The sequence below is a fragment of the Giraffa tippelskirchi genome, chromosome 12 (assembly GCF_054371585.1).
Source record: "Giraffa tippelskirchi isolate mGirTip1 chromosome 12, T2T-mGirTip1v1.2.pri, whole genome shotgun sequence".
Taxonomy (NCBI): Eukaryota; Metazoa; Chordata; class Mammalia; order Artiodactyla; family Giraffidae; genus Giraffa; species Giraffa tippelskirchi.
The window spans coordinates 133,811,240-133,838,686 of record NC_137286.1 but is presented as its reverse complement, the minus strand read 5'-3'; the positions used below and the strand labels follow the sequence as shown (position 1 = coordinate 133,838,686).

Sequence of the window (27,447 nt, the reverse complement as noted above, 5' to 3'; positions counted from 1 at the left end):
AGTATGACGATCACGTATTACTATATATAATCATCTGAAGAATAATATTTGTCTATTTAATGAATATTAAAAACTCTTTTGAAAGAATAATAAATGGAAAATTCTGAAACTGTAATGAGTGATTTTTTTTCTACAATTTCTCTTAGTGTCATAAATCATGCAAGCTTCTACCTCTGCATGTGAGATTAGGATTCTTCCCCTTTTTAATGGAATAAAGGGAATCACATGGGATTAATTGTTTAGAAATGCTGTCTCTTCCTTTGGATTTGCTAAAAGGCCAAACACATAGAGCTCATGATGGTTGTGCTTCAACTAAGCATCATTGGAAGACTACATAGTGATATAGAAATATTATTTATAATGCATTTATAATCTATGCCTTACATTTTCTTCCGAATCTTGCCAAAGTTTGTGTTGGAATAATATGCTTGTCTTGGTGTCCATACATCTTCTAACCAAGAGTTTGACATTTTGAATCACACTTAATAGGAACATCTAATGATTAAGCCTTATTTTCACAGGCCTATTTTTGCAGATAAACTAGAGATGCCAATTCTAGCAACATAATAATATAATGTTGGGTGGAAGCAAAAGCTAAGTGGCCCTGGTCTGAGTTAAAAGATCTGTAAGTTGTGTTCATCTCTGCAATTTGAAAATGGCATGTTGAATTTACTATTTAAAACATTTAAAACTAGTAAAAACATTTACTATTGTTGAATTGGCAAGACATAAGAATGGCAATATCCACTGAAACTGTTCTGCATTCGGAATGAATTCAGTTTGGAAATCTTCAGTCCTGCATGTGCTTAAGTCAGTTCTCTCTTTAAAAAAAATATTAATTACAGACATTTGGGGATCATCCAAAAGTGAGAACATTATAAGAAAGCCCCATGGACTCACCAACCAGTTTCAACCACGACAATTTTTATGCCCATCTTGTTCCCTCTATCTGTTCACCTCAGGGACTCCATCAGGACAGGGTATGCCATTTGAAATAAAGATTCACCTGCATAGTTTTCTTTTGAATCTTAAAACAGCATATAAACATTTTTCTTATTCATTTACCATGTTATTTGCTTTGAAAAGGGACTTCTTATATTGTCTCAGTGAATGAAGGAAGCCCAGTTTTTATTCCAATTCCATACCACTTGAGAAAGGTCAAGAGCTTCTTCATACAAAATTCCAGCTGAAGAGTTAGGACTTACACCATTCCCCATTGCACATCACACCTAACAGGAGATAATGAAGTTTCCATCAACCTTATACACACCACACAACTGAACCAGTCTACACTGAGGTACTGTATTCCCAGGTCTGGGGACGAAAATGTTTCCACCAAACTCTAATTTACATCACCATTAAATATTTTTCTTGATTTTCATTAAAATAAGAAAAGCTATTTTCTCTATCCAGTGGCAAATCAATTTAACTGAAATAAAATTTCTCTTATAATTTAGTCATGCTTACTCAAAGGATTAGTGAGCCACTGTCAGGGAAGAGATACTTGTCTGCTCATTAACATTCATGACCAAGAACCCTTCTGGTAGGCTGGTTTCAGCCTCTGATAGAGAAATACTTATAAGAACTTGGCTTGTCTGTGAAACAGCTGCTTAGCAAAGAAAGCCACCATGCAAGGGAATTGGTGATAATAAGTTGATAATATTACAACTACACTGGGAGCTTAATGTTTTCAGTTACTCTGAGATATGTGGTAGTGGTGTAAAAATTAGAAAATGATTGGGAGTCCATCACAAAGGACACAAAGCTACTGATCAGCAGTATTTTCGTAGTTTTGAAAGATCTGTCCTAAGAGAAGAAAGACAGACAGAGACAGAAAGGAAGGAAGAAAGGAAGGAGGTAGGAAGATTCCACTTATACAAAGATCTGGGTTCTCCATGCCCTGCATTGAAAGAGTCTTCAACCATGCAAGGACAATTTATTCCAACACCCCACACACGGAAGGCATTTGAGATTTATAAATCTGTTTACTAATTCTGGCAAAACCCAATCCCTGATTAGTTGATTCTTGTTTTTGGAAGGGCTGCCCTTTGGGAAAACTGTCAGATTACTTTCCAATGCCAGAGAGAACATTTCTCTAATTTCTAAAACCCAATTCAGCACATTCTGACTTCCAGAGGAGTGTCATCCAGATAAAATACATATCGCTGATATGTAGGTATTCAGTCACTCAGTCATGTCCGACTCTTTGCGATCCCATAGACTGTAGCCCGCCAGGCTCCTCTGTCCATAGGATTTTCCAGTCTAGAATACTGGAGTGGGTTGCCACGCCCTCCTCCATGGGATCTTACCAACCCAGGGATCGAATCCACATCTCCTAGCTCTCCTGCATTGCAGGCAGATTCTTTACTGCTGAGCCAGCAGGGAAGCCCATATATCACTGATATACTGGCCCAGCAATGTTCAAGGAGGCATTTGGGTAACTACATCATATGCTGATTAACATGATAACCCTTATGAAGTTACAGTTAACTTGTTATTCTGGTCAATAATCAAGGGGGTAGTAACATAAGAAATGGCAATATCACATCTATGTATTCTTGAACAATATCAAAAAAGTGGTGTGTGTGTCCTGAGTGTGTTTGTTAACGTGCTAGGATATGGGAGGCAGTCTGTAACAGATGTGCTTGACTAACTGTGCTTTACTTGGAAAATAATTATTGCTCTTGAATTACTAGAAAAATCTGCCTCCCTCCCCACCCTTGCCCACCTGCCAAAAATATATATGTCACAAGTCAATGTGAAAGGTAAAACATTCTTTAACGAACAGCAAGAAGAAGTCAGTCCAGGACTGACTTAGGTTAGGATGTAGAAATATTTACTCCTTTCCTCACCTCCATCTCCTTCAGGGTTAAACACTCCCTGACCATCAATGGTGGGAATGACAACAAGATCTGTTTCAGCCAATGGAAGCTGAGAAGACAACCTGCCAATTCTAGCTTAGGGTTTAAGGGGCATTATGCTTCTACTTGTGTAATACAGTCTCCAGACTCCACCATGAGAAGAATGCAGATCAAGAGCTACTTCCAAAAACGTCTGGAACAGACGAGAGCAAATCCATAGTTTGGAGGCAGCCTTGTTGAGCACAGGCCTGAAACAGCCAAACTCTAGCTACCCAAAGACACATTCAAGGAAAAAGAGGAGCTTCTTACTTATGCCCTGAAATGCTGTGGTTGGTTGTTACAGAACAACAGCAGACTGATATCAGAACAAAAATGTTTCTATAGATTATTTGATATCAGAACAAAAATGTTTCTATAGATTATTTACATCATGCTGCTGCTGCTGCTGCTGCTAAGTTGCTTCAGTCGTGTCCGACTCTGCGCGACGGCGACGGCAGCCCACCAGGTTCTGCCGTCCCTGGGATTCTCCAGGCAAGAACACTGGAGTGGGTTGCCATTTCCTTCTCCAATGCATGAAAGTGAAAAGTGAAATGAAGTCACTCAGTCGTGTCCAACTCTTTGGGACCCCAGGGACTGTAGCCTACCAGGCTCCTCCGTCCATGGGATTTTCCAGGCAAGAGTACTGGAGTGGGTTGAATGTATGCCAAATGTCGATAAATGAACACTGTTGAGGGGAATCAATTGTAATTATGTTGGCACATCCCAAGGACTTTGTGGACTATGCAAACAAGATTGATGCCTATACTTCCTCCTGCCACCCGCCTCCTGACATCTCTTTAACCTTCACAACCTTAAGTCATTCTTTAAGGGTTCAGTGTGTTCCATCTTCTAAAACTCTTCCTCAGTTGTGTCTGACTCCTTTGCGACCCCATGGACTGCAGCCCTCCAGGTTCCTCTGTCCATGGGATTTCCCAGGCAGGAAGACTGGAATGGGTGGCCAGTTCCTTCTCCATGGGATCTTCACAACTCAGGGATTAAATCTGTGTCTCTGTATTGGCAGGCAGGTTCTTTACCACTGAGCTACCAGGGAGGCCCTATCATAGCAAGTACTATTCACTTATATTTTTGATTTTCTTCTCTAGAGTCTCTCAATAAAATATTTGACTCCTTCCAGTATTCTCTGGACTTCTACTATATGGCAGAGTCAATTCTGGCTTCCTTAGAGTTAGTTTTATACGGATGTCTAGACCCCCAACAAGGTAAACTCTGTGATGGACTGACCACATTTTTGTCATTATTAGTCATCTTTGTATGTACTAGACCCTTAACTAGATGTCTTTATACAATAGGTTCTGAATAAATGTTTCCAAATTGAAATCTCACTCACACACAGACACATACACAGACACACAGATCCATTCACAGACACACACACACAATCCATGTGACAGGAAATATAGAAGACTCTGCTACCATAAGGAAAACTACTTAGGGACTTTTGCTTTTCAAATACGTAAATTCTGTGAGAAAATTAGGCCATATTTTAAAGATATCATTACATTATTGTCATCTCTACAGCATATAGATGAGAAATGATATTTAAAAAGAAAACACAAGCAGATTTGCAGCGTAAAAATATTATGGCGCCATGTATAAATTAATTCCGCATTCAGTCAAAATGAGAGTTCTAAGGGTGTTACCATGGAATAAGTTCTTTGGGAGGATGGAAATTACTGCTCAACTTTTTTTTTTCTTTTTATTTTGCTTTTAAAAATGTACTTGTTGCCAAGATCTCTGGACAAATGTATATCATAAAAATATATAAATAAAAACCAAGAAGCAAAGTAAAATAATAAGACCAAGAACACACTAAACAAAAAACCTCATATTGAGATTCAGATATGAATAAATACCAGCTCAAAGAAATCTAAAGAAAAAATTGCCAAAGTAATATATCCTTTCAACTAAATTTTTTGGTTTCTGAATAATCCATATTCCATATATGACTCTGAAGAATAGGGTGCTTGTGCTTACATCAGGATAGAAGCTACCAGGGCTTTGTGAGGTGAGGAGAATAAATAATATGCCTTCATTGATTTAATAACTTTTTTTGCACAAAACACTCATGTCCCTTTAATTTAGGGACAAAAGTCAATTAAACACTGACACTGCCTTTTCCAAAAATATGGCTGGATTCTTTACCCACCAATATCACAATTTCCTTGTTGAAAGAAAATCAGTAATTTTTAGCCAGTGTCCACTGAAAACAAAAGCTGAGTTAGAATTTCAACCAAATATCGACTTGCTATCACATTACTATTTATAAGTCTGATGTAAGTCAAGAGCATCAGGTTACAGCCTTGGTTTCATCATTCTTGGTGGAAACTTGGCAAGTCATTTACTCTCTCCAGGCTCCAAGTTCCTTGGGGGCTGGACTATATTTAGGTGAGTAATTTTCTTTTCTTTCTTTAAGGATTTTCTTTTTTAATCTCTTTCCACATTTCTCTGTAAGACATTTCCACATCTTCCCCACAATTACTGGGAGTCACTGGCAATGGGAGATGGAGGAAAAGAAGCTGCTGATGGTGAAATCTCAGCACATTCGGGGACTAGAAAACATGAGAGAGATTACGGGGTGGTTGTGGCTAAGAACAAGCACCCAGGAGGGCTCTGCCTGTGACAGGATGCTGACTCTGCCACTGAAAATCTATGTAGCTCTGCACTGCAGCTCACTGCTGGTAAACAGGTTAACGTCTATAATGGGCAAGGAACATGGCCAGATGTTGCCTATTATTATCATTCCTATTATCAGAGTATTTGGTTGCTCTCCATTTTCCTAGGATCCTAACAAATTTGAAGCAAGATAGCCACTAGGATTTGGACACAGATGCCAATCTGACAGGTCGAGCAGTTACTAAACACCAAAATGCTAGGAAAATGAGTGGGTACACAAAGATGTCACTCTTTTTATCTATATTTTTATATGATCCATTTGTTTGTGTATTTCGAGCTATCTGGGGTACTTGGCAAAAGTGAGAAAGGCCATAAGTCAGGGAATAGAGTTGTGATCATTCTTCCAGGTGTACTTGGCTGTACCTTGATCCATAATTTTAACCACTGGGGTGTGTTGGAAAACCTCGGCTTGGTTACAGAGCAGACTGAGAGCATCCCCGTGTCTCTGAGAATCAGCGGTGGCCACATTCTGGCCAACAGGTGAGGGGTTTGCAGGGATGTGGAATGCCAGGCAGAGCCGGAGATTTGGCCAGAAAAGGGAGAACAAACAAACAAACAAATAAAAACCATGTAAGACACTTGGAAAAATACTGGTGCCAAGGATATAAACATGTATATACCTTCATCATATTTCAACTCTATGTTTAAAAAAGGGAAAAAAAATATACTCAGCTATAAGGAAATTCACTGCTAAAGAGTGAAAATTTCTGCAATTGGTTTTATATACTTTTTCAATTCATTGCCTCACAGCTATCCTTTTCTTCTATTCATTGCTTCACAGCAATACATTTTCAGCTAATGGGGCTAGGGAGCAAAGCTGGGCCCTTTAAGGAAATTGGGGAAAATTCATATTCATTCAGGTTTAGCTTCCAACCAGGTAATGAATATTTATAATTTTATACAGTATCTACTAAATATTACCAAAGATATTAATAGAAAATGGGAAAGAATATGACAATAAATGTAATGTTATGTTCTGTTAAATGTTTCTGAATTTCAAATTTTAAAAGTCACCTCTACCACAAAATGACAAGCTAAATGGAATAAAAACATTTCTAGCATAATGACTAGACTGTAGACTAATAATTAACTGTGATTGAATCTAGCCGCTCTGAATAGAGTTTGGACTGAATCACATATATTAGGTGCAATTTAAATTGTTGCTGTACTTATTGAAAATAGAAAGGTAAGTGGCCACCTTCTCATATGATACAGTCCTCTTTCATATAATAAAGAACATATAACCCACAAAGATGCCTAAAATCCAGATGAGAAATAAAGATCTCTGAGAAAGTGGGACTAGAGGCAGAGATGCAAAATGAACACTTTGGATCAAAAGACTCCAGCAATCATGCAAAATGACTCAGAACAGGAAGCTACTAAAAATAAAGCCTGTCAAAGCACCATCAGGTTCATCCAGGAACATAAAATCCAGACAATAACATTCCACAAGATCCCCGGGAGGCCTCCTGAGCACACCAACTGATAGTCATCACTAAATACCGCCAGGAAGTGGTTAAAAAAAAGGTAAGGGAATAAATGGAAAACTTCCCTCATGAATATACCAGCATTCCTGAAAGGTGACTTAGCAGGATCCCTTTCATGGGGTAAAAAGATAAATCATACAATTGCATGGATGATCATGAAACTGCCCAAAGAAACGGCAGAAATTATAATGGTGACTAATTTTTATAATTTTTTAAAACATCTCTTCAGAAACTAAGCTCACCAGGATCCCACTTATATTTTGGAAAAAATAAATAAATAACTGAAAGCTTCCTTAGAAAATATCTTAACTTCTCTCCCATCCCAGCCTAATGCAACTACAATGAAATGCACTGTTGTTAAAGAATTCATCACCCACATGTCAGATCAAATCTTAGCAAAATCAATGTCCTGTCAAACCGACTGACATAAGACCCTTAAGTACATTAGAACAATTTAGAACATACCTGTAAAGAGAGAGACAGACACACAGAGAAAGCAAGAAAGAGACAGTGTTGTTTTTTTTTTTTAATATGAGAAAGACATCTGGGTTTAATAATTATAAATTCAAAGATATTGAAAGTCATTGATAGAAGAATACAGGAAGTACCTGACTCAGTCTTGACGAATAGCTTTACTCATTATTAAAAAAAAAAAAAAAAACATCAATACCCCCAAAATCTACCTTAAGTCTAATATTTTTATTTAAAGGAATATATATTATGTAACATGGGCTTCCCCAGTGGTTCAGTGGTAAAGAATTCGCCTGCAATGCAAGAGACACAGGTTTGATCCCTGGGTCAGAAAGATCTCCTGCAGGAGGGCATGGCAACCTACTCCAGTATTCTTGCCTAGAGAATCCCATGGACAGAATTGCCTGGCGGGCTACGGTACATAAGGGTGGCAAAGAGTTGGACATGACTAAAGTGACTGAGGTTGCACACATGCAGAACGTGAATACTGCCCTGGGATTATTCCTACTGAATTTTGGAGCACAACTTTATAAAAGCACTAAGAGCTGTTTTCTAAAGATACAGGTTGAAGTCAGAGCAGCAGGTCACCCTCCCCTGCTTTCTGTAACACAGGATAACACACCTCAATTTGCTTCAATTTGAAGTAATACTGTACATTATAGTTCCTCAAGAACAGAGCCCCTTCAGAGCTCCTAAAAGTCACTGGATTTGTAATCTGTAAATCAAGGCCAACTCCCAAGTCCTCGCTAATTGCACTCAAGGGAACAATAGTCACAGCATCATATCTAAATAAAGACTTACTTTTATATACATCCGCACATACAGTTGAACACAGAGTGAGAGAAAGAGGAAGAATGTGAAAACACTGAAATATACTTGCAACAATATAAGTCCCCTTCACTTCCACAGAAAATGTCACATAATCTTGATTTTAGAACCTGGAGGACTAATCTAAGAGACATTGGCGCAACCAATTTAAAGCAGCCACCAAGCAGAACATTTTATCTACTACAGAGAGAGAAAGAAAAAAAAAAAAAAGACAAACTTAGCAAGATTTTCTGAACCAGCTTTGTTGTGCATTGATTGGAAAGGATGGAGGAAATGAATGGCCGTTCTGTTTCTGCCAGGCAATTTCCTAAGACCAAGGCACCCAAGAACGGGTCCCTACAATTTGAAAGTCTGGTTTACAAGGAGCCATGGTAAGGGGCATCCATTTCATAGAGCACTGACAACACCTCACTACCGAAAAATATTATCTTTATCATTGTCATTATTCATTCAGTTGCTAAAAGTCAGATTGCTTTCGAAAATCTTTCTGAGGCTCTGATGGGAAAATCCAACGCTGAATCCTAGTCATACTTATTGTTACTCATTGTGCTTTCTAATACAAAATGTTTGTTTAACAAACAGAATACAGAAATGAAGTCAATTGCTTATCACCAGGAAATCAATGAAGGGTCGAAACCTTCTGCCAGATGATTCCAACTACAATATAAAATGCATTACAAGAAAGGTACATTCTAAAATAAAGGAGCCCACCTCAACTGGCACTTAAAACAAGTCTGTCCCCTCGAAAGTGATGTTCTATTTCAAATAATTCTAAATGACATTTAATGACTTCAAAGCAAATCCCTAGATGGAAACTGAAGACGAGCTATGGTGTGACAAAAGCTGACTCAGAATCACTCTCATAATGAAAATGGAAGCCAAAATCATCCCAAATAAATCTCACAGGCAAACTGCAAATGCCAAACAGCTCTTTGTTAACTCAGGTTTTTCCAAGCGGTACAAACTGTCAAGAGTGCTCATGGCTTTCCTAAAAATAGACACAGGTATAAATGTTTGAGAAGGAAAGAAAAGCTTCCATTGAAAGAAAATGTTTTCCGTATAGGATCAAGAATCTAGCATCGAAAAGCACAGCCAGCGCAAGGAGAAGGAAGAGCGGTCACCTACCGTCAAACTTCTTGTGCCTGGACACGAACGTGGTACGCACAAAGTGGCTTGTCTCCTCCACCAGGCTTTCAAACTCCAGTTTGCTCTGTTGACTGAGCTTGTCTTCCATTTCTGTGGTGCAGCACGTGTACTCTTGAGGACAGATTCTTAAGTGTTCTCCTGCAAGAAGGAAGGAAATGTCAGCACAGAATGATCAGGCCTTCGGGGTGTTTGTTTTTCTGGCATTTTCCTCAGATACTGGGGTCCCTGTTTCACCAACCCCTCAGCCCTCTCCATGGACTTTTATCTGGGCCTCGGGGTGTCTACCATTCCAGATACTCCAGACTCAAGTTGAACCCGAGCCCACGGTCTGATAGTCTATGTCCTCCCCAATAAATTCAGGTGTTGAATCCTAACCCTGAAGGTGATGATGTTAGGAGATGGGGCCTTAGGGAAGTGTTTAGGTCATGAATGGGATTGGTACCCACATTCTAGACCTAGAGAAGAGTCTTCCATGAGGCCGAGCTTGCCCCTTCTGCCACATGGGGACACAGCCAAAAGATGGGGTCTTGAACCAGGGAGTAGACCCTCACCAGACACTGAATCCACCAGTGATGTGATCTTAAACCATCCAGCCTCCGGAAATATGAGAAGTAAATGTTTGCTATTTATCAGCCAGAAGACAATGGCAACCCACTCCAGTACTCTTGCCTGGAAAATCCCATGGACGGAGGAGCCTGGTACGCTGCAGTCCACGGGGTCGCGAAGAGTCAGACACAACTGAGCGACTTCGCTTTCACTTTTCACTTTCATGCATTGGAGAAAGAAATGGCAACCCACTCCAGTATTCTTGCCTGGAGAATCCCAGGGACGGGGGAGCCTGGTGGGCTTCCATCTATGGGGTCGCACAGAGTCGGACACGACTGAAGCAACTTAGCAGCAGCAGCAGTTTATGGTATTTCTGTCGTAGCACCCAAAGTGACTAAGAGACCTGACGTTTAGTTCCAGCCCCGTCACATAAGGAGAGGTACATTAAAGACCTCAGAAGACCACAAGGTCCCTGCTTTCATTTGAAATGTACCGAGAAACAACAGGCGACAAGAGATGCAATACAGTTATAAGTGTGCTTATCTTTAGAAACCTTGAATGAGGCAAGAAACAGTCAGCCCATCACCATAGACTGTTAGACGGCAGGGGCAAGAAAAGAGGGCAATCATTCACTGAGTTCTGTGCCTGACCATCCAACCGTCAGAATGCATCAGCCTTCCTCCCTGTGAAAGCAAGTGTGATTTTACTGGCAGGTCTCCTATGCCACATGTTCCCTTGGTTGACATTCCTTGTCAGAGAGAAATGTCTCCTGCAAGGGGAAAGGCGCCGATGGGTTTAATTAATGCTTATGTCGTAGGGAAATGTGAAGTAAAAGCTAATGAAAGTCTTGGGTTTAATTCGATAGATTTATCTCTGGATATACTGGGACGCTTCTTTTGACAATATTGCTTTCTTCAGTGCTATTTGCAAGTGGAAGCCAAACCCTTGCTTGCTTCATGAAATTAAAATGGTCTGTTATTGCATAAAATGTGAATTTCCAATTGATTCAGCTCTGTTAGTGTCAAAAATGTTTGAGAGAGCCAGTGGAGGGAAGAAGGAAAATCCACCCAACATTTTGCTAAATAAAACCAACAAATTGCCCCTGTGATTAAAATCACTGTAGGGCATGGAGAAACCAAATGAACAGAGTACTTGATGTGGTGATTAAAATTCATTTATAATGTTTAACAGTACTTATATAAAATTATGCCCCGTGTGAAGTATAGGGTGCCTGTCGCATGATTCTTCATGAAGTTGGATGCTTTCATGCCTACTTAAAACAACCCCAGAATAAAAAAAGGATCATAGGTCTGCATTAAAGTTAGAATTTATATATTTCCTGAAAGGGAAGGAGACCATAAAATGTTATGAATATCTTTTCTAAAAAGGAAGAAACATGCAGTGTACTTGAGAATGATAAACATCAAATTCAAGATAACAGTTTCCTCCAAGGAGGAATTAGGATTTGAGAGAAATACTCAAATACTTTTATCTGTAATCTCTTACTTCATAAGTTGCCAGATATTTACATAGTGTTTATTATATTACTATGATTACTTTTCTGTACATTTCAAATATTTTCTAATAAAAGCTTCACAATATGTTATGAAAAAGTATACCAGAAAGGAGGGCAGAGGGTACATATGCATAAAGACAAAACAAACTGCCCTGGACATTCAGAATCCAGCCTGGCACTCACAGCCAGGTCACCATAGTCGGTTACACATAAACAAGCTCACAGAAAACCCAGCTCAGTCAAGATCATTCTGACACCATGAGGACATGAGACAAAGCAAGGCCACATAAAAATTTTGTCTAAACACAGACAAAAATGAAGTGATTGTGCCATCCAAAAGTACCAAAAATCTCTTCTCACTGGCAAGATGAGCAGCTGTACTTTTACATTTACCCTTTTATAGACTGATCTTCATCCTAGTCACCCCCCTTGCTGGTCACATTGGTTGAGATACCTTACTATGTAATTACCTTCACTTTCTGACAACATCTGATCTAGGGTGAAGTGCTGCTTCTTTGAGCACTTCCCCCACATCATCCATCAAAATCCAAATCCTATTAAAGAATCTGTTAAAGTCCCTCTTGGGCTTTCCAGGTGGCACTAGTGGTAAAGAACCCACTTGCCAATGCAGGAGACACCAGAGGCATGGGTTTGATCCGTGGGTCAGGAAGAACAACTGGAGCAGGGCATGGAACCCACTCTAGACTCTCCTGGGGAATCTCATAGACAGAGCAGCCTGGGGGCTACAATTCATAGGCTCTCAAAGAGTCGAGTACAACTGAAGCGACTAGGCCCACATGCCTGCAAAGTCCCTCTAACTGAGAAATCCTGAGGTTCTCTGTGGTGTATTCTCACTTGCTGCATTGAGTGATAACTCATTCAACGCAGGTGTGTTCCTGATGGGCTCTGATTTGAAGAGACAAACCATCCCAAAAGGGGGGGGGGGCGGATAGAACATGAAAATTTTGAAATTTTTCCCCAAGTGCTTCTGATACTCACATCCCACTGAAAAGCACAGTTGTAGAGTTGAAGAGACTGGGAAGGAATAAGTGTGGCAAATGGTCCACAAATCACTAATTTTCTTTTTAAAAATATCAAAACTAATTGATAAGAACAACACTGTTTCCAGATCAAATAGATATTTAATATCAACAACTTTGCAGAATGTTCATTTCTCTGACCTGTTATAAACTACTAAAAAAAAAAAAAAAAAAACTCTATTCCATTCCTACTCTATTATGCACAAATGAAACATCCATTTCTCAAGATTTAGTAGTACATTGGGACTGCATTCTATTTCTGAATCATTACAAGTGAGTTTACAACAAAAGGCACGGGACTTCTGGTGAACAACTGACCAAAAGAAAATAAACATTTTCTTTATGACTGAGGGTAATAGTTGTATTGGGGATATTTGTGAAAGAAACGTTGTGGATCTACATTCATGAAATTAGATTGGATTGATGGTCTTCTAATTTCTAACCGCTCCAAGAAAATCAGTATTTTATCTCAGGTGATAAATAAAAAGAGAAAGGTACTTCTTAGTGGGGCAAATTTAAACCAAACCTATTTCTTCTGTGTGTGTGCATAGGGCCATGAAGATATATGCAGGAAGTTGACTTACTAATGCAAAGCAGGGTGAGATTTTTAACAAATGAATTGAAGTGTCCTTAAGAAGGTAACTGATGTCTCCTCCTTTGTTCCTGGCAGAGGAAAAAAAAAAAAAAATAGAGAGATGGAGAGACAGAGATAGATAAACTAGAGAAAGTGAAGATATGGGGAAATCACCAGAATGTTGAAGAATCATGCTACAGGAAGAGTGAATCTTTTATGCAAAGTGCCTGTTAGAGAACCTAGGAAGAGACCACGATGATGTCCCCAAACAAACAGAACCAGAGGCCATGAAACATGCAGTCCATTGAGACTGAGCCTTGCTTCCTTCCTAACACATCACTGGAGAAGAAGCTTGTAGAGGAGGAATTAAATTCTTAATAGCTCCTCTCTCCCCCTCATCTGAGGCCGCTGATAACTGCCAAAACAACTGATGACTCTGAATGGCCAAGAAGACTTCGGACAATTGGCTAATTTTGTTTTGAGTGAGTGTGTTAATCTGTTTCAGTTTTGACCCTAGAACAGGGTCAAACATTGCCTCTGGGCCAAACCCAGCCTGTCATCTGTATCGAAAAGACCTGCAAGAAAAACTATTTTTAAAAAAATTTAAAAAATGATATTATGTGCTATGTGATGCTTTATGAAATCCTAATTTAATTGTCCATAAATAAGGTTTTATTGGATAACCGTCCCACCCAGTCATTCATGCCTTGTTTAAGGCTGCTGTAGGGTAGAGCAGAGTAGTTATGAAAGAGACCATAAGGTCTGTAACACCTGCAGTATTGACTTTCTGAAATCAGACATGACAGCTACTTGGCTGGATAAAGAATTACCTCTCACAATTTCTTCAAAGAGCAAGAATACGAAACTTTTCTCAGCTTACATACTTCCTGACACTTCTAGTATTTTTATTAATAATGGGTTTCTTCCCAAGTTGTAATTTACGGAGGTGAAAAAATCTGTTGTCCTTTTAGAGTTTCCCACTCACACTCCTTTCTCAGATCCCCTTAGTTTCTCTATATGTTACCTATTCCATAACTAGACACAATATTTAGCTCAATTGGAGCACCACCAGGCACCTCCAAGATCACTAATAATAAAGATACTAAATAGATGGTTCTGGAAGGTCAGGATAAGAGACAATAATGGCAGAAAATGTAAGGTTGAAACTTTGATGACTGTGCATTGACATATCAAACATGTATTGAAAATCTCCTCTGGGCAAATCATGATGATAGGTTCACATCCAGGAAGATTAGACACAAGGTCAGTTTATACATGCGCTTGTTTTCTTAGGGCACCTGAAGTGCATGCTACTGAATTCCCAAGTTCCTGAATTTTTACAGAAATCATCATTAGCTCTAAAGTAAATATTGGTATTACTCAGCCATAAAAAAGAATGAAGTAATGATATCTGCAGTGGAAAGGATGGACCTAGAAGTGTCATACTGAGTGAAGTCAGAGAAAGACAAGTATCATATGATATTGCCTATATGTGGAATCTAAAGAAAAAAAAAAAGTATAAATGAACTTGTCTATAAAACAGAAATAGAGATACAGATGTAGAAGACTAATGGTTCCCAAGGGCTAAGAGGTGAGGTAGAGAAAAATTGGAAGGTTGAGGCTGATATATACACACTACTATATATAAAATAGATGACTAATAAGGACCTACTGTATAAGACAGAGAATTCTACTGACTACTCTTTAATGACCTACACTGGAAGAGAATCTAAAAAGAGCGGATATGTGTATATGTATGACTGATTCACTTTGCTCATTTCACACCTGGAACTGACACACCATTGTAAATCAGCTATACTAAAATAAAAATTAAAATACACACACACACAAAGAAGAAATTTAAGCTGGAATTATTATAACTAAAATAAATAAGGGAATGGTAAATGTGAAAGAAGGGAGTTCCACCGGAAGACAGAGGATGAGTGAAGGCTCTGGGACATACACTCACACCATAAATCGTCATCTGTTTTCCAAGACAGAAGAGATGGGGCTGTTCCTCCCTCTGCACACTCCTTTCAACTACGTGTCACCCTTTCTTTCCAAAGTCTTTCCATGAATGCCAGCCCAGGAGTTCGTTTTCACTCCAAGATGCTGAGGTGACAGCAGAAACGTGATGCTTGCCAGATGGAGCTCCCTCCAGGGAGGGCCCAGCGTCTGAAAGCCTCCAGGAATAGACCTGGTGAGTGGCACGGTGGGAAAGGGCAGGAGACAGGAGGACCTCATTAACCACAGACGCCGGCCTCTGTGGGTCAGTGACCGGAGACTCACTGCCCTCGGAGGTGACACATGGGGACCTCAGAATGCCCATCACAAATAAACAAACAAGAAAAACGCAATGCACCGAATGAGTCACATTTCACAGACTACAGCCAGCCAAACACTTGGTTTTCTAGAGCTTGGGAGTGTGGAGGGAAATTACTACCCTGACACTTCCTAGAAGGTAAGTAGGAGGCAGGGAGGCTCACAAGGGAGGGACTATCTATATATAGTTATGACTGGTTTGCAAAGCTGTATGGCAGAAACCAACACAACGTTGTAGAGCTATTATTTTCCAATTAAAACAAAACAGAACAAAAGAGAGCTGAAGATTATTTTTAAAAAGAAAGTAAGTAGGAAATCAAAAGAACTCAAAAATACAAAGAAGATGGCAAGACTCACAATGCAGAGCACTTCAACGTCTGAATCTATAAATTCCGTTTGATTCGAGTGCGATGTTTGTCTTAGACTTGGCCCTCTTCGGAGCGTGTGTTCTATGCCAAAGTTCTCTCATCCTTGAACTATTAGAGTCCCCACAGTCAATTAGCTGTGTCTGGTACCCAGATAGAGTCTCCTCATCATTTGATATGTCACTTCAAATAACCATTCATTTTGTTCATCTGGTGCCTGGTAAGTTGACTGGAGCAAAGAATCGAAGGAAACAGGTTTAGGAAAGTTAAGAGTAAGTGAACTTTTAGCTGAGTTTCTGACGCTAAGAAAATTTAAATTGGAGTTAATAGTCCTGGACTATTTTTAGTATTATAAAGTTCCTCTATGAGCTAATCAGAAGTGGCAGAATTTAGAAAAGCAGTATTTTTCAAATCCATGTTCCAGTTCACTTCTTTAACTTCAAATTCCCCAGACCTCCAAATAAGCACTTCTTTAACATTTCTCAGTGTGAAAGGTTATTATAAATGATCCTTTCATGTCTTGAGGGCTGGTTTTCTTTCACAAAGTTGTTCGGTGCCATGATCAGAAATTTTTAAACTTTCACACAAGATTTGAGAAATTCGTGTTCTACTTCAGTGGATCCTATCACTCAAAGAAGCTATAATCGTGTCCTCCGTGATGTTTTTGACTTCCTAATAAAGACTTTGACTACTAGTTACCTTAGTTACAAAATTTTTGCTCTGCATGCTGTAAAAATAATTCTTTGAGTGGCACCCATGAGTTGTTAAAATCTATTCCAAGAATTGCATATATAGGATTTCAAACATAATGCTCTAAGTTGTATAGATCCCACCTTCATGGATCTTGTGCCAATGTTTCTGGCCTTTATAGTTTCCTTGCATTTGTTATTTCAGAAAAGCTGATGGTCTGGGGCTGAAGTTAGGGCGAAGAATAGATGTGGTCATAATTAGCAAAGAGTAAGGAGTTTGCAGAACAGAGAGCGGGCAGTGCTTGAATCAGGATGGTCTCAGAGAATACACAGCAGCTGGAATAGGAAAAGCCATCTTTGGTTTTTCTCACATCTTACCTTGACTCAATATATAATAAAAATTATTAACCTTCTCAATAGTTTGATCTTTTCATACTGTTCATGGGTATATTGCCATCCTGCTTATTTAACTTATATGCAGAGTACTTCATGTGAAATGCTTGGCTGGATAAAGCACATGCTGGAATCAAGATTGCTGGGAGAAGTATCAGTAACCTCGGACATGCAGATGACATCACCCTTATGGAGAAAGCAAAGAGGAACTAAAGAGCCTCTTGATGAAAGTGAAAGAGGAGAGTGAAAAAGCTGGCTTAACACTCAACATTCAAGAAACAAAGATCATGGCATCCAGTCCCATCACTTATGGCAAATAGATTGGAAACAATGGAAACAGTGAGAGACTTTATTTTCTTGGGCTCCAAAATTACTGCAGATGGTGATTGCAGCCATGAAATTAAAAGACACTTGCTCCTTGGAAGAAAAGCTATGACCAACCTAGACAGCATATTAAAAAGCAGAGACATTACTTTGCCGACAAAGGTCCATCTAGTCAAAGGTATGGTTTTTCCAGTGGTCATGTATGGATATGAGAGTTGGACTATAAAGAAAGCTGAGTGCTGAAGAACTGATGCTTTGAACTCTAGTGTTAGAGAAGACTCTTGAGAGTCCCTTGGACTGCAAGGAGATTCAACCAGTCAATCCTAAAGGAAATCAGTCCTGAATATTCAAGGACTGATGCTGAAGCTGAAACTCCAATCCTTTGGCCACCTGATGCGAAGATCTGACTCACTGGAAAAGAACCTGACGCTTGGAAGACTGAAGGTAGGAAGAGAAGGGGATGACAGAGGATGAGATGGTTGGATAGCATCACTGACTCTATGAAGATGAGTTTGAGCAAGCTGAAGGAGATGGTGAAGGATAGGGAAGCCTGGAGCGCTGTAGTCCATGGGTCACAAAGAGTCAGACATGACTGAACAACTGAACTGAACTGAATAGATGGATGAGATTTAATTAGAAGGTGTTTCTCCTTGTCTTAAAATGACTACATCTTTTTTAGTTCATACATGTAAAACTTTGAGACATTTAATGAAAGCACTGTCCTAATACAAATGATTGTCAGTATTTGTAAGTGAAGACACACGAAGGTGTATACACATACACGCACAAGAATACATAGCATAGTCTTTCCCAGTATTTAAAGAGAGTAAGGAATAGAAAGATTTCAGAAACTAATTGAATTGCTGGCAAGTTTTCTTCTTCTGCATAGGAAACAGCTCAACAAAATTGTGGTTAAATTTCACAGGGACAACAGCTAATCTGAATGACAAGGTAATTCCACAATTCAAAATACTCCACAAAACAGCCACTCAACTTACTACAACATTTTGAAAAAAACTTAATGAGAAGCAAATATAAAATGTAATCTCAAAGCTATTGATGAATCAGAGTTTCATAGTTAATTATTCTAAATCCATAGGTGGAAGGGTGCTTAATAACAGTGAAAGTTTTTGGCATCTAGGTCACAGTAAAAGGTAAGAGGTGAATTATTGTGCTGTTCCTTGAGTCTTTTGAGCCTCTTCTAATCATATCCCTGTATTTTGTTGTTGAAGTATTAATAGAATCAGAAAAACATTACAGTGAGAAATGATCAAAAGGCAGTACCCCACCTGAGAGGTGTACCAAAATTGAATTGGGGAAAGATGGGACAGTGGAGAATTAATGAGCATGCTATGCCAAGAGACGCACCTTCTGATAAACAGCCAGTCTGATCAGCTCAGCAATCTTCCAAGGGGACCTTTCCTTTCTTACTCCTCTGTGCATTACACTCTCCAGGTTGTAGTCTCAATATAAAATATTAATACAGAAAGTAGTCACATTGATAATAAAATCTCATCAACATCCAAAAGTTAATTTTTTAGTCTCTAGATTGTTCTCTAAGAAGGAAGTCCAGTAAAGAAATCTTGATTTCATCATTTCTGCATTTCAAAATCAAACTGAAAGTTATCTAAGTATGGAAAACTTCAGTTATAATCTGTAAGTGTCTGAGAACAAGAGAAGCAAAAAGCCAAGTCAAGGTTTTAGACTCTTCATGCCTTCATGTCCACTCTCACTTTGATGTACACCTATCTTTTTTTTTACATTTTCTATGTATTGGATTTTCAAATGGCTACTCAGTTCTTCAGGATATAAATGCTTAATTGTTTGAATTTTAACAAGAAATAAAATAGTATTTCTTCTAGTCTAGGAGTGTCACAGAAAATTACAGTTTTGTGTCAATGTGGCTAGGCTATGGTACCCAGTAATTTAACGAAACATTAATCTAGGTATTGCTGTGAAGGTATTTTGTAGATGTGGTTAAGATGTGTGATTTTAAGTAGAGGAGATTACTCTCCATACTGTGGGTGGGCCTCATCCAATCAATTGAAAGCCCTCATGGGCAAAAATTGAGGTTTCCTTGAGAAGAAGAAATTCTGCCTTAAGACTGAAGCATCAACTCTGAGTTTTCAGTCTGCCTGCCTACCCTACAGATTTCAGAACTGCCGGACCCACAATCACATCTCTTGAGCCAGTTCCTAAAAATAAACCTCTCCCTGTGTATTCGCAAAAATACATGTACATGTAGGTTATACACAATGTTGAAAATCATTGCTTATTCTTTTTTCCCTTCTCAGTGCCCATCAATCCCAGTATCAGAGATATACAGGGTCAGTGTTGTTTTGATAATTGTTTAACAAGCAACTCTAGGTTTCAAAGGGGAGTCCTAATTTACAGTTTGGCAATTTCCATGGTATAAATACTCTCACCATGACTGATTTCTAGTTATCAAAATGATGTCCCTGAATTTCCAGTTGGGAATAGACACCATCACATAACACTTCTTCCTTACAGATACAAACACATCAAGAATGTAATAATAATAAAATGATTAAAAAGTGATGAGTTTTGAGAATTTATTACCTTATTTTTAATATAATTAATTTAATTATAAATTTATACAATGTGATTTTTATTTTTCACAGCTTTCAGTATTTTTTATACCTATATTTGAAGTAGTTCTACATCAAATAAGTTAAAGACCAAAAACAAAGTTAAAAGTAAAAATGAAAACTTCTTTGTATACAAGTGACTAAATTAATTGATGCATGAGAAGCAACTCAGTACTTTGGTATAGCAGCCCAAACTGACTAAGACAGGGAGCATGTGAGCTTGGAGTATCCGAGAGCCATGTGGAGGCTCTATGAAGAGGAAAACAGCAGATTCCTGATGCCATTTGATCTCTTGGACCAAGCTGTGTTTGAAAACCCAGATTCTCCCAGATTAGTCAATCATATACACAATGTAGTTTGTAAATAATGACTGTGCTTAACAGCAAGTTCACAAAATTCCTGCAAAATTAAGTGTACTCTCATTGGCTGGAATGTGCCACTTCTGGTTGCACCAGGGCATGAAGCTCAAGTATTGTGTGTTGTTGACTGGCTTCTTCTTTCAATTACTTGAGCTTCCCTCTTGGCTCAGACAGTAAAGAATCCACATGCAATGCAGGAGACCTGGGTTCCATCCTTGGGTCAGGAAGATCCCCTGGAGATGAGAATGGCTACCCATTCCAGTATTTTTTGCCTGGAAAATTCCACGGACAGAGGAGCCTGGTGGACTATAGTCCTTGGGGTCGCAGAGTAGGACATGACTGAGGGACTAACACTTTTCACTTCAATTCCTTAGGTCCTCAGATTCAATGAAAATGACCCTTGACTAATGAAATCTGTCATTTCTACAACCCACATTGGGATCTAAGGGCCAAATACCTATTTGCTTCAAAAAACTGGTTCTCCCCAGCCATCTCTAGCTACTAACATACAGTAAAGAATTTCCCAAAGAGGCGAGAAACAGTGAAATAGAGTAGTTATTTCAGGAATGGGGACCTTGGCTAAACTGTGTGCTTAAAGGAAAAGTCACCATGAGTCACAAGCAGGGATAATGTCATGGAAGGGTGAACCAAGGTAACTGACCCACATTTTGCAATTTTCATTCCCAGATAGTGGCTGCTATTCCAGGACATAGAGTTGAGAAGGAAGCCGTTCCTCTATGGTACTGTTATAAAAACCTAAGGTTCACTATCCCATAGCCATCTGCTCATGCCCACTGTTGTTAAATCCCAAACCAGTCATTATGAGCCTGTCTTATTTACCTTTGCGGTACTCATTGCCCTAGCATAGCTTTTAGCACATGGGACATTCTGTAACAAACAGTGAGTGCATTTGACTCTTCTGTTCTTTTCAGTCATTCATCCATTCATTCACTTATTCAATTACCATTTATAACATACAATTAACAGGTTAAGTACTATGCCCAGTGCTAAGGGATAAGAAGAGAGTGCTTAAGAAGCTTGGAGTCCAGCATGGAAAGATGCATCTATGTATTAAGACCACCTTACCAATAGGCATAAAAAAGCACATAATTCTCACCATTCACTCACCTCCCAGACTCTAAGCACAGCATAACTAACAGAAACTCTTTAATTGCAATGTGCCTACATAGTCTCTAGGCAAGCAGCAGAAGTACTGCCTATCTTTCATGTTTCAATAGCAAGCAAGAACATCCAAGGAAAGGTTTCACCTGATTCTCTCACTTCACCCTGGCTTGCATATCTTTCAAACAAAAGGACCTGAATTCATTTAGCACATGTCCACAAGCATTCATGTTTAAAAGAAAATAGTGTACTTCAGAGCTCATCATATGAATTAAGGGTGAGCGTTTCTTATAAAAGCTTCCAATATAAATAAATAATGAGAACCTATATATAGCACAGGGAACTACTCTACCCAATGCTCTGTGGTACGTAAATGGGAAGGAAATCCAAAAATGAGGGGATATATGTATATATATGGCTGATTCACTTTGTTATACAGTGGAAAATAGAATTGTGAAGCAACTATAGTCCAATACATTTTTTTAATTTAAAAAATAAAAAGAGAAATAAAATAAACCCATTAAAAAACTTGTGCTACTATTCTATACAGTATGTATATAATGGGCTGTAATGAACAGTGTTATTTCTTAAGTACATGTAGGCAAAAAGTTTGAAAGTCAGAGTTCAATACTGTGTTGAAGCAATAAAAAAAAAGCAAAGAGCCCACTTACTAATGCATACTTGTGAAACCATAATTAGCTGATGCTTCTTTAGATAGGTTGAACTGATATTATGTATGTTTTCTTCTTCAGTATCAAGACGTCTTCCTTGGATGTATACTTAGAGATGACTAAGACATCTTTGCCATGCTTCCTAAAAGAATTTATACGGGCTTATTTTCTACTTGTGTTTCATCAATACATTATCTTGGGACCCATAAGAGAGACCCATAATTGCTAAATGAATTCAATCCTCAATATTCATTGAAACGACTGATGCTCAAGCTGAAGCTCCAATACTTCGGCCACCTGACGTGAAGAACTGACTCATTGGAAAAGACCCTGATGCTGGGAAAGATTGAAGGAAGGAGGAGAAGGGGACAACAGAGGATGAGATGGCTGGATGGCATCACCGACTTGATGGACATGAGTTTGAAAAAGCTCTGGGAGTTGGTGATGGACAGAGAGGTCTGGCATGCTGCAGTCCATGGGGTTGCAGAGAGTTGAACACAATTGAGCCACAGAACTGAACTGAGAACAGAGATGTTTAAGCAAGATTTATAAATATGCTGTCAATGTCATGCCTATTCACAGTTCATTTGCCATGTTTTCTTTAGGCATTGGCAAAAAACTTCATATTCAAATGTTCAAAGACATCTAAAATTCTATGGCCTTAATGGCATTTTTATGGGCATGCTTGGTAAAAATCGAGTTATACTGCTCCAACACTGCTCACCAAATCCAGACCAACAGTAATTCACCAATTTCCAGTGACCTTCTGCATGTCAACTGACCAGAGATGCTGACTTATATTTCTCTTGTTCTGTAACCCATATTGCATAAATCAAACCAACTGCTGCCTACAAATTCACCCCCAGATGATGATCAATTTCAAGTTTATTGCATCTGTAATCCCACACCCATGTTTGCTCACTCAAAGTCAGTAATTTTTACAATTGAATTTGGTGATCCTGTGGTGATACACAATAAACCAATTTACAAAGTGCTTGTTTTTGACCCTGATAACCACAGATCAGCATTCTTACTAAATTATATGACAACTTAATAGAGAATCAGGATTTACTGTTCAAAGTAAATTATTGTCCAATGGCTGTAAACTAGGGCAGAACAATTCAGAAAAGGGGCCGAGGCTAGGTGAGAGTGATTAAGAACCTAATCAAATTGAACTGCATATAAGCCTGTATGAAAAATTATTTTTCTTTCCCATAAAATACTGTAATTTTAGTAAACATCTGTTAAACCAAGACTGCGACACTCATCATATCATATAGAATAAAGCAATAAAAGGCAAAGTGGCTAGAAATATTGGAAGATCTATGCTACAGTCTATAAGTGTATATTTCTTTAAGTGTCTGCCTTCCTGACAATGAAACTCCATTATATCTAACCTTTTAGAAGTCATAGAGCCATTAATTTATAATAATTACTTTAATTCCCACTAATCATTTAAGATGGATGCCCATAGGTAAATATCACTCAGTCACTATTTCACAGGTGAGTGATAGGAGGCCTACAAAAAGGAGACAGTCCTTTTCCCCTGGCATCACTTTTGCAATTAATAAAGGGCAAGAGGTCTCTTTCTAAAATTTGTATATGGGGACCGAGATTTTAAAATGACACTACTTCAAATGCTATGATAAATTCCATCATCCTTTCCAACCAGGGACTTTAAAATGCCAGTGTTCAGGTGACAGCAGTACAGTCAAGCATTATCATTCAAAATTTGTGACTAAAGCTCAGTTATGGTTTTATACCAAAAGAACTATATAGAATCTCAGAAGAGGAAGGAACAAAAACTCTCCTGAAATTAAAGCACATATCCCTATATATTAAAAGGAGAAATGAAAGGCCAAATTGATTTTTTTTTAATTGGAGGATAATTGCTTTACAATGCTGTGTTGGTGTCTGCTGTACAACAATAAAAATCAGCTATAAGTATACATATATCCCTTCCTTCTTGAGCCTCTCTCCCAACCAACCCTCCCATCCCAGCACTCTAGGTTGTCACAGAGCACCAGGTCGAGCTCCCTCTGTTATATAGCAGCTAACCACTAGCTCTTTATTTTACACGTGGTAGTGTAAATATGTCAACACAACTCTCTCAATTCATTCCACCATTTCCTTTCCCCACTGTGTCCACAAGTTCATTTTCTACGTCTGCATCTCTGTTCTTACCCTGCAAATAGGCTTATCAGTACCATTTTTTAGATTCCGTATATATGCACTAATATATATTTGTTTTTTTCTCTTTCTGACTTACTTCACTCTGTATAAAACTGTAATTCAAAAGGACACATGTACCCCAATATTCATTGCAGCGCTATTTACAATAGCCAGGACATGGAAGCAACGTAGATGTCCATTGACAGATGAATGGATAAAGAAGTTGTGGTACATATATACAATGGAACATTACTCAGCCACATTGAATTTTAAAGAATGTATTGCACAAAGGCAATTTAAAAACACCTTTACATACTGCTTTAAAGAAATACCTTATTTTTAACTGAAAATAGATCTCAATAGGAGTAAAAACTCAATACTTAAGAGACACTAGGTATAGTCACAGCCTTTTTCCTCTTCATAGTCTCTTTTTTTGCGATATATTTCTCAAATAGCCCTCAAAAGAGGCAGCATCAATAGTTTTCTATATCCTATAATGGAGATGAAAACCACATGTATTGTTGCTTTTACCCAGCACTTAAAATCCTAATAGGCTACATAACTGATTAAATTGATTAAATCAATATCACTTAATAAGGAAATACTTCATTTATCAGATTGACTCTTGCAGAGTAAGACATTAATGGAAAATGAGCTCGAATCAGGCCTTAGTTTTGATGAAAAGGCTAGAGTGGGATGATTAATCTTTGGAGGGCAGACATTGCTTCAAGATGTAAGTTTCATCTATGTCTATACATCCCCTCATGGTTATTTGTCATTATAAGTTACATACTCTGTGTTTAGTGTCCTATGTTAAACATTGCTGTATTTGGATAAAAGAAAATATACATAAACATATATGTGGAGACCATTAAGAGTACACACAGAAGATAAAGGTCCGACTTAGTGCAGTTTATAACATATGCATAAGTTATTTAATTGGGGTTACTGAGTTTGTCTTCCCAGGACTTCATCATAGTTCTTTGGGTGATAAATTTTCAGGGTTCACACTCCTAAATTCTTGAAATCTCCCCTGAGTTTAAATAATATCTCTCCTAAGAAAGCTACATGATTATCATAGTTGAAATCAATCTAACATGTCCCACATAACTGCATTACTTTTTGGTCTGTTCATTTATTATACCATTCATTCCAATGCATCCAAGTTGTCGTTATTTATGGAACAATCTATATTTCCATTCATCTCTTGCCACCCTCCTTCTTAAGTCCTGTGCCAAACAGAACTATTGGGAGCACAAAATTATCATGCTCGATTATACTCTGGACCTTGGCAATGTTATTCTCTCTAGAAGGAAAGCTATGAGCCTCTCTTCTGCAGCTCTTCCTCTGCCTTTCATTCCTTCTCTTCCATCAGATTTCAGCTTAAATACCTCTTCTGAGACTTGCCTGACTTGTGTGCAGGAGAAGCAATCACTCCACTTCCTGCTGTCCCATCACCTATGCATATGGCCCTGCATTATATTGCACTGCAATGACCAGTCTATCCATCCATGTCTTTCTCAGGGACACAACCTGCTTGAGGGATAGGGCTGTGTTTTTTTCATCAATGGCACCTCTACTGCCTAGCCCAGTGCCAGGCCCATTAGGGCACCCAATAAATTTTGGTTCATCAAATAAATAAAATTAAAATTGATGCACTCATGTAAATAATGGACTTCAAGTAGTAAGAATGTAAGTAATGGACTTTGTATTCCACTTTCATGTAGAATACAAGAACATTAAGTCGCTCAGAAATAATAATTTAAGAGAAACGTTGTTCAATCATGGAATACCTAGGAGAAGGCAGCAAAGTTGCTGAAGGCCCTGGTAACTGTCACAAATACAAAGTCTGTACTAGTGATTTTCAAGTGGATTGGAATTCAAACTTCCTTTATTTAAGTAATTAACTTGAACTTCTATTTACATTCCTTTACAGAAATCTATTGGTAATGTAACTGCCCATACACATAAATTTTAAATGAATATAGAATACACCAAACGTAATCTAAAGAAGAAAATTTTTAAGTATTGATATATCATCTTGGGCCATGGCTGAACTTGAGGGAAAAAGGTAGTTAGATATTTGAGCTACAAGTACTATCACTACAAACATAACAGCTACAGATATAGACTAACAGCAATACATTAGACAGGCATATCAAGTATTACAAATGGCATAGCTCCCACTGATAAGATTTTCTGAAAAAAAAAAAGAACAGCTCTTGGTAAAAATCTCCAAATGAAACAAACACAATTGTCTCTTGGATTTACATCATAGTCACATTCCTAGAAAATTCAGAGTATATTAATATTGTACAATAATACTGCATGTTTATAGTAAGATGGAGTTAGATTATAGGCTTATTTCATTGTCAACATAATATTTTGGTTACCTATCAAAGAATCTGATAGGATGTTAGAAAGCTGTGCAGGATGCACATTTTGTAGGAAACTCTCACTCATGGATAGATATCTCTTGGTCATTTCCAAAATAAGAATGTTCTACAGGAGATATCTGCCCTAGAAGAACACTAGACTAAAAGAACGGAAGTGACTTTTTAACTCTAGAATCCTACCATATTTTACATTCTTTATCTCGACAGAAGATATTTAAGACAAATAAATAATTGTGTGTAGAGTGTGAGCCACTGAGCTAAAACCATTGGTTGTTGTTTCATTCATCTATCTACATCCGTTCATTCACCCATTCATTCTTTCAGTCATTTATTTGAGTGTCTACTGTTATGAGAGGTCCCTCTGGCACTTCCAAATAATTAACTGCCTTGGAAGGTTCTAGAGAAACTTAGTTTCTCTAGTTTGAAAATCCCATTGATTGTCCTCCAGCTCAACCATCCTCCGAGGTGTCCTTCTGCTGAGTGCACTGAGGTAGATGGAGAAAAAGAATTCCTCCCAAACAGATGAAAATCAGTTTCTCATTTAAAGTGCCAGGAGATTTCAATCCTTTACACTGCATAATCCTTCCAATTTCCTGGAGAAATTCCCAGAATTAAGAGAGGGAGTCAGAGGTTGAGTGAACCTGTACAAACCTATTAGAAGAACACCTGACAGTTTTTCCAGACAATCTCCCAGAAACTGTTCTATTTCGCCAGCACGCCGTTTCACTTTCTTTTCCAACACACACTCTTAGACAATGGATTTTTGATAGCACATTTTGTGAGAGGAATCTTTAGCTATCTCTTGGGGGTATGTTCCTGACAC

General features: G+C 38.4%; 1 protein-coding gene and 1 long non-coding RNA gene across 2 annotated transcripts in view; one reads left to right on the top strand and one right to left on the bottom strand.

Moving 5' to 3' along the window:
• Positions 1–27,447, bottom strand: part of GPC6 (glypican 6) — a 1,192,537-nt gene that overhangs the window by 878,436 nt on the left and 286,654 nt on the right. Inside the window, exon 2 of the mRNA XM_081547247.1 lies at positions 9,506–9,664. Coding sequence (XP_081403373.1) covers positions 9,506–9,664 — 159 coding nt within the window. The remainder of the gene's footprint in view (positions 1–9,505; positions 9,665–27,447) is intronic.
• On the top strand, positions 5,278–23,380 carry LOC145528577 (uncharacterized). The gene is made up of 3 exons (XR_014070522.1): positions 5,278–5,306; positions 15,269–15,402; positions 22,138–23,380. It is a non-coding gene; the product is annotated as an uncharacterized LOC145528577 (long non-coding RNA).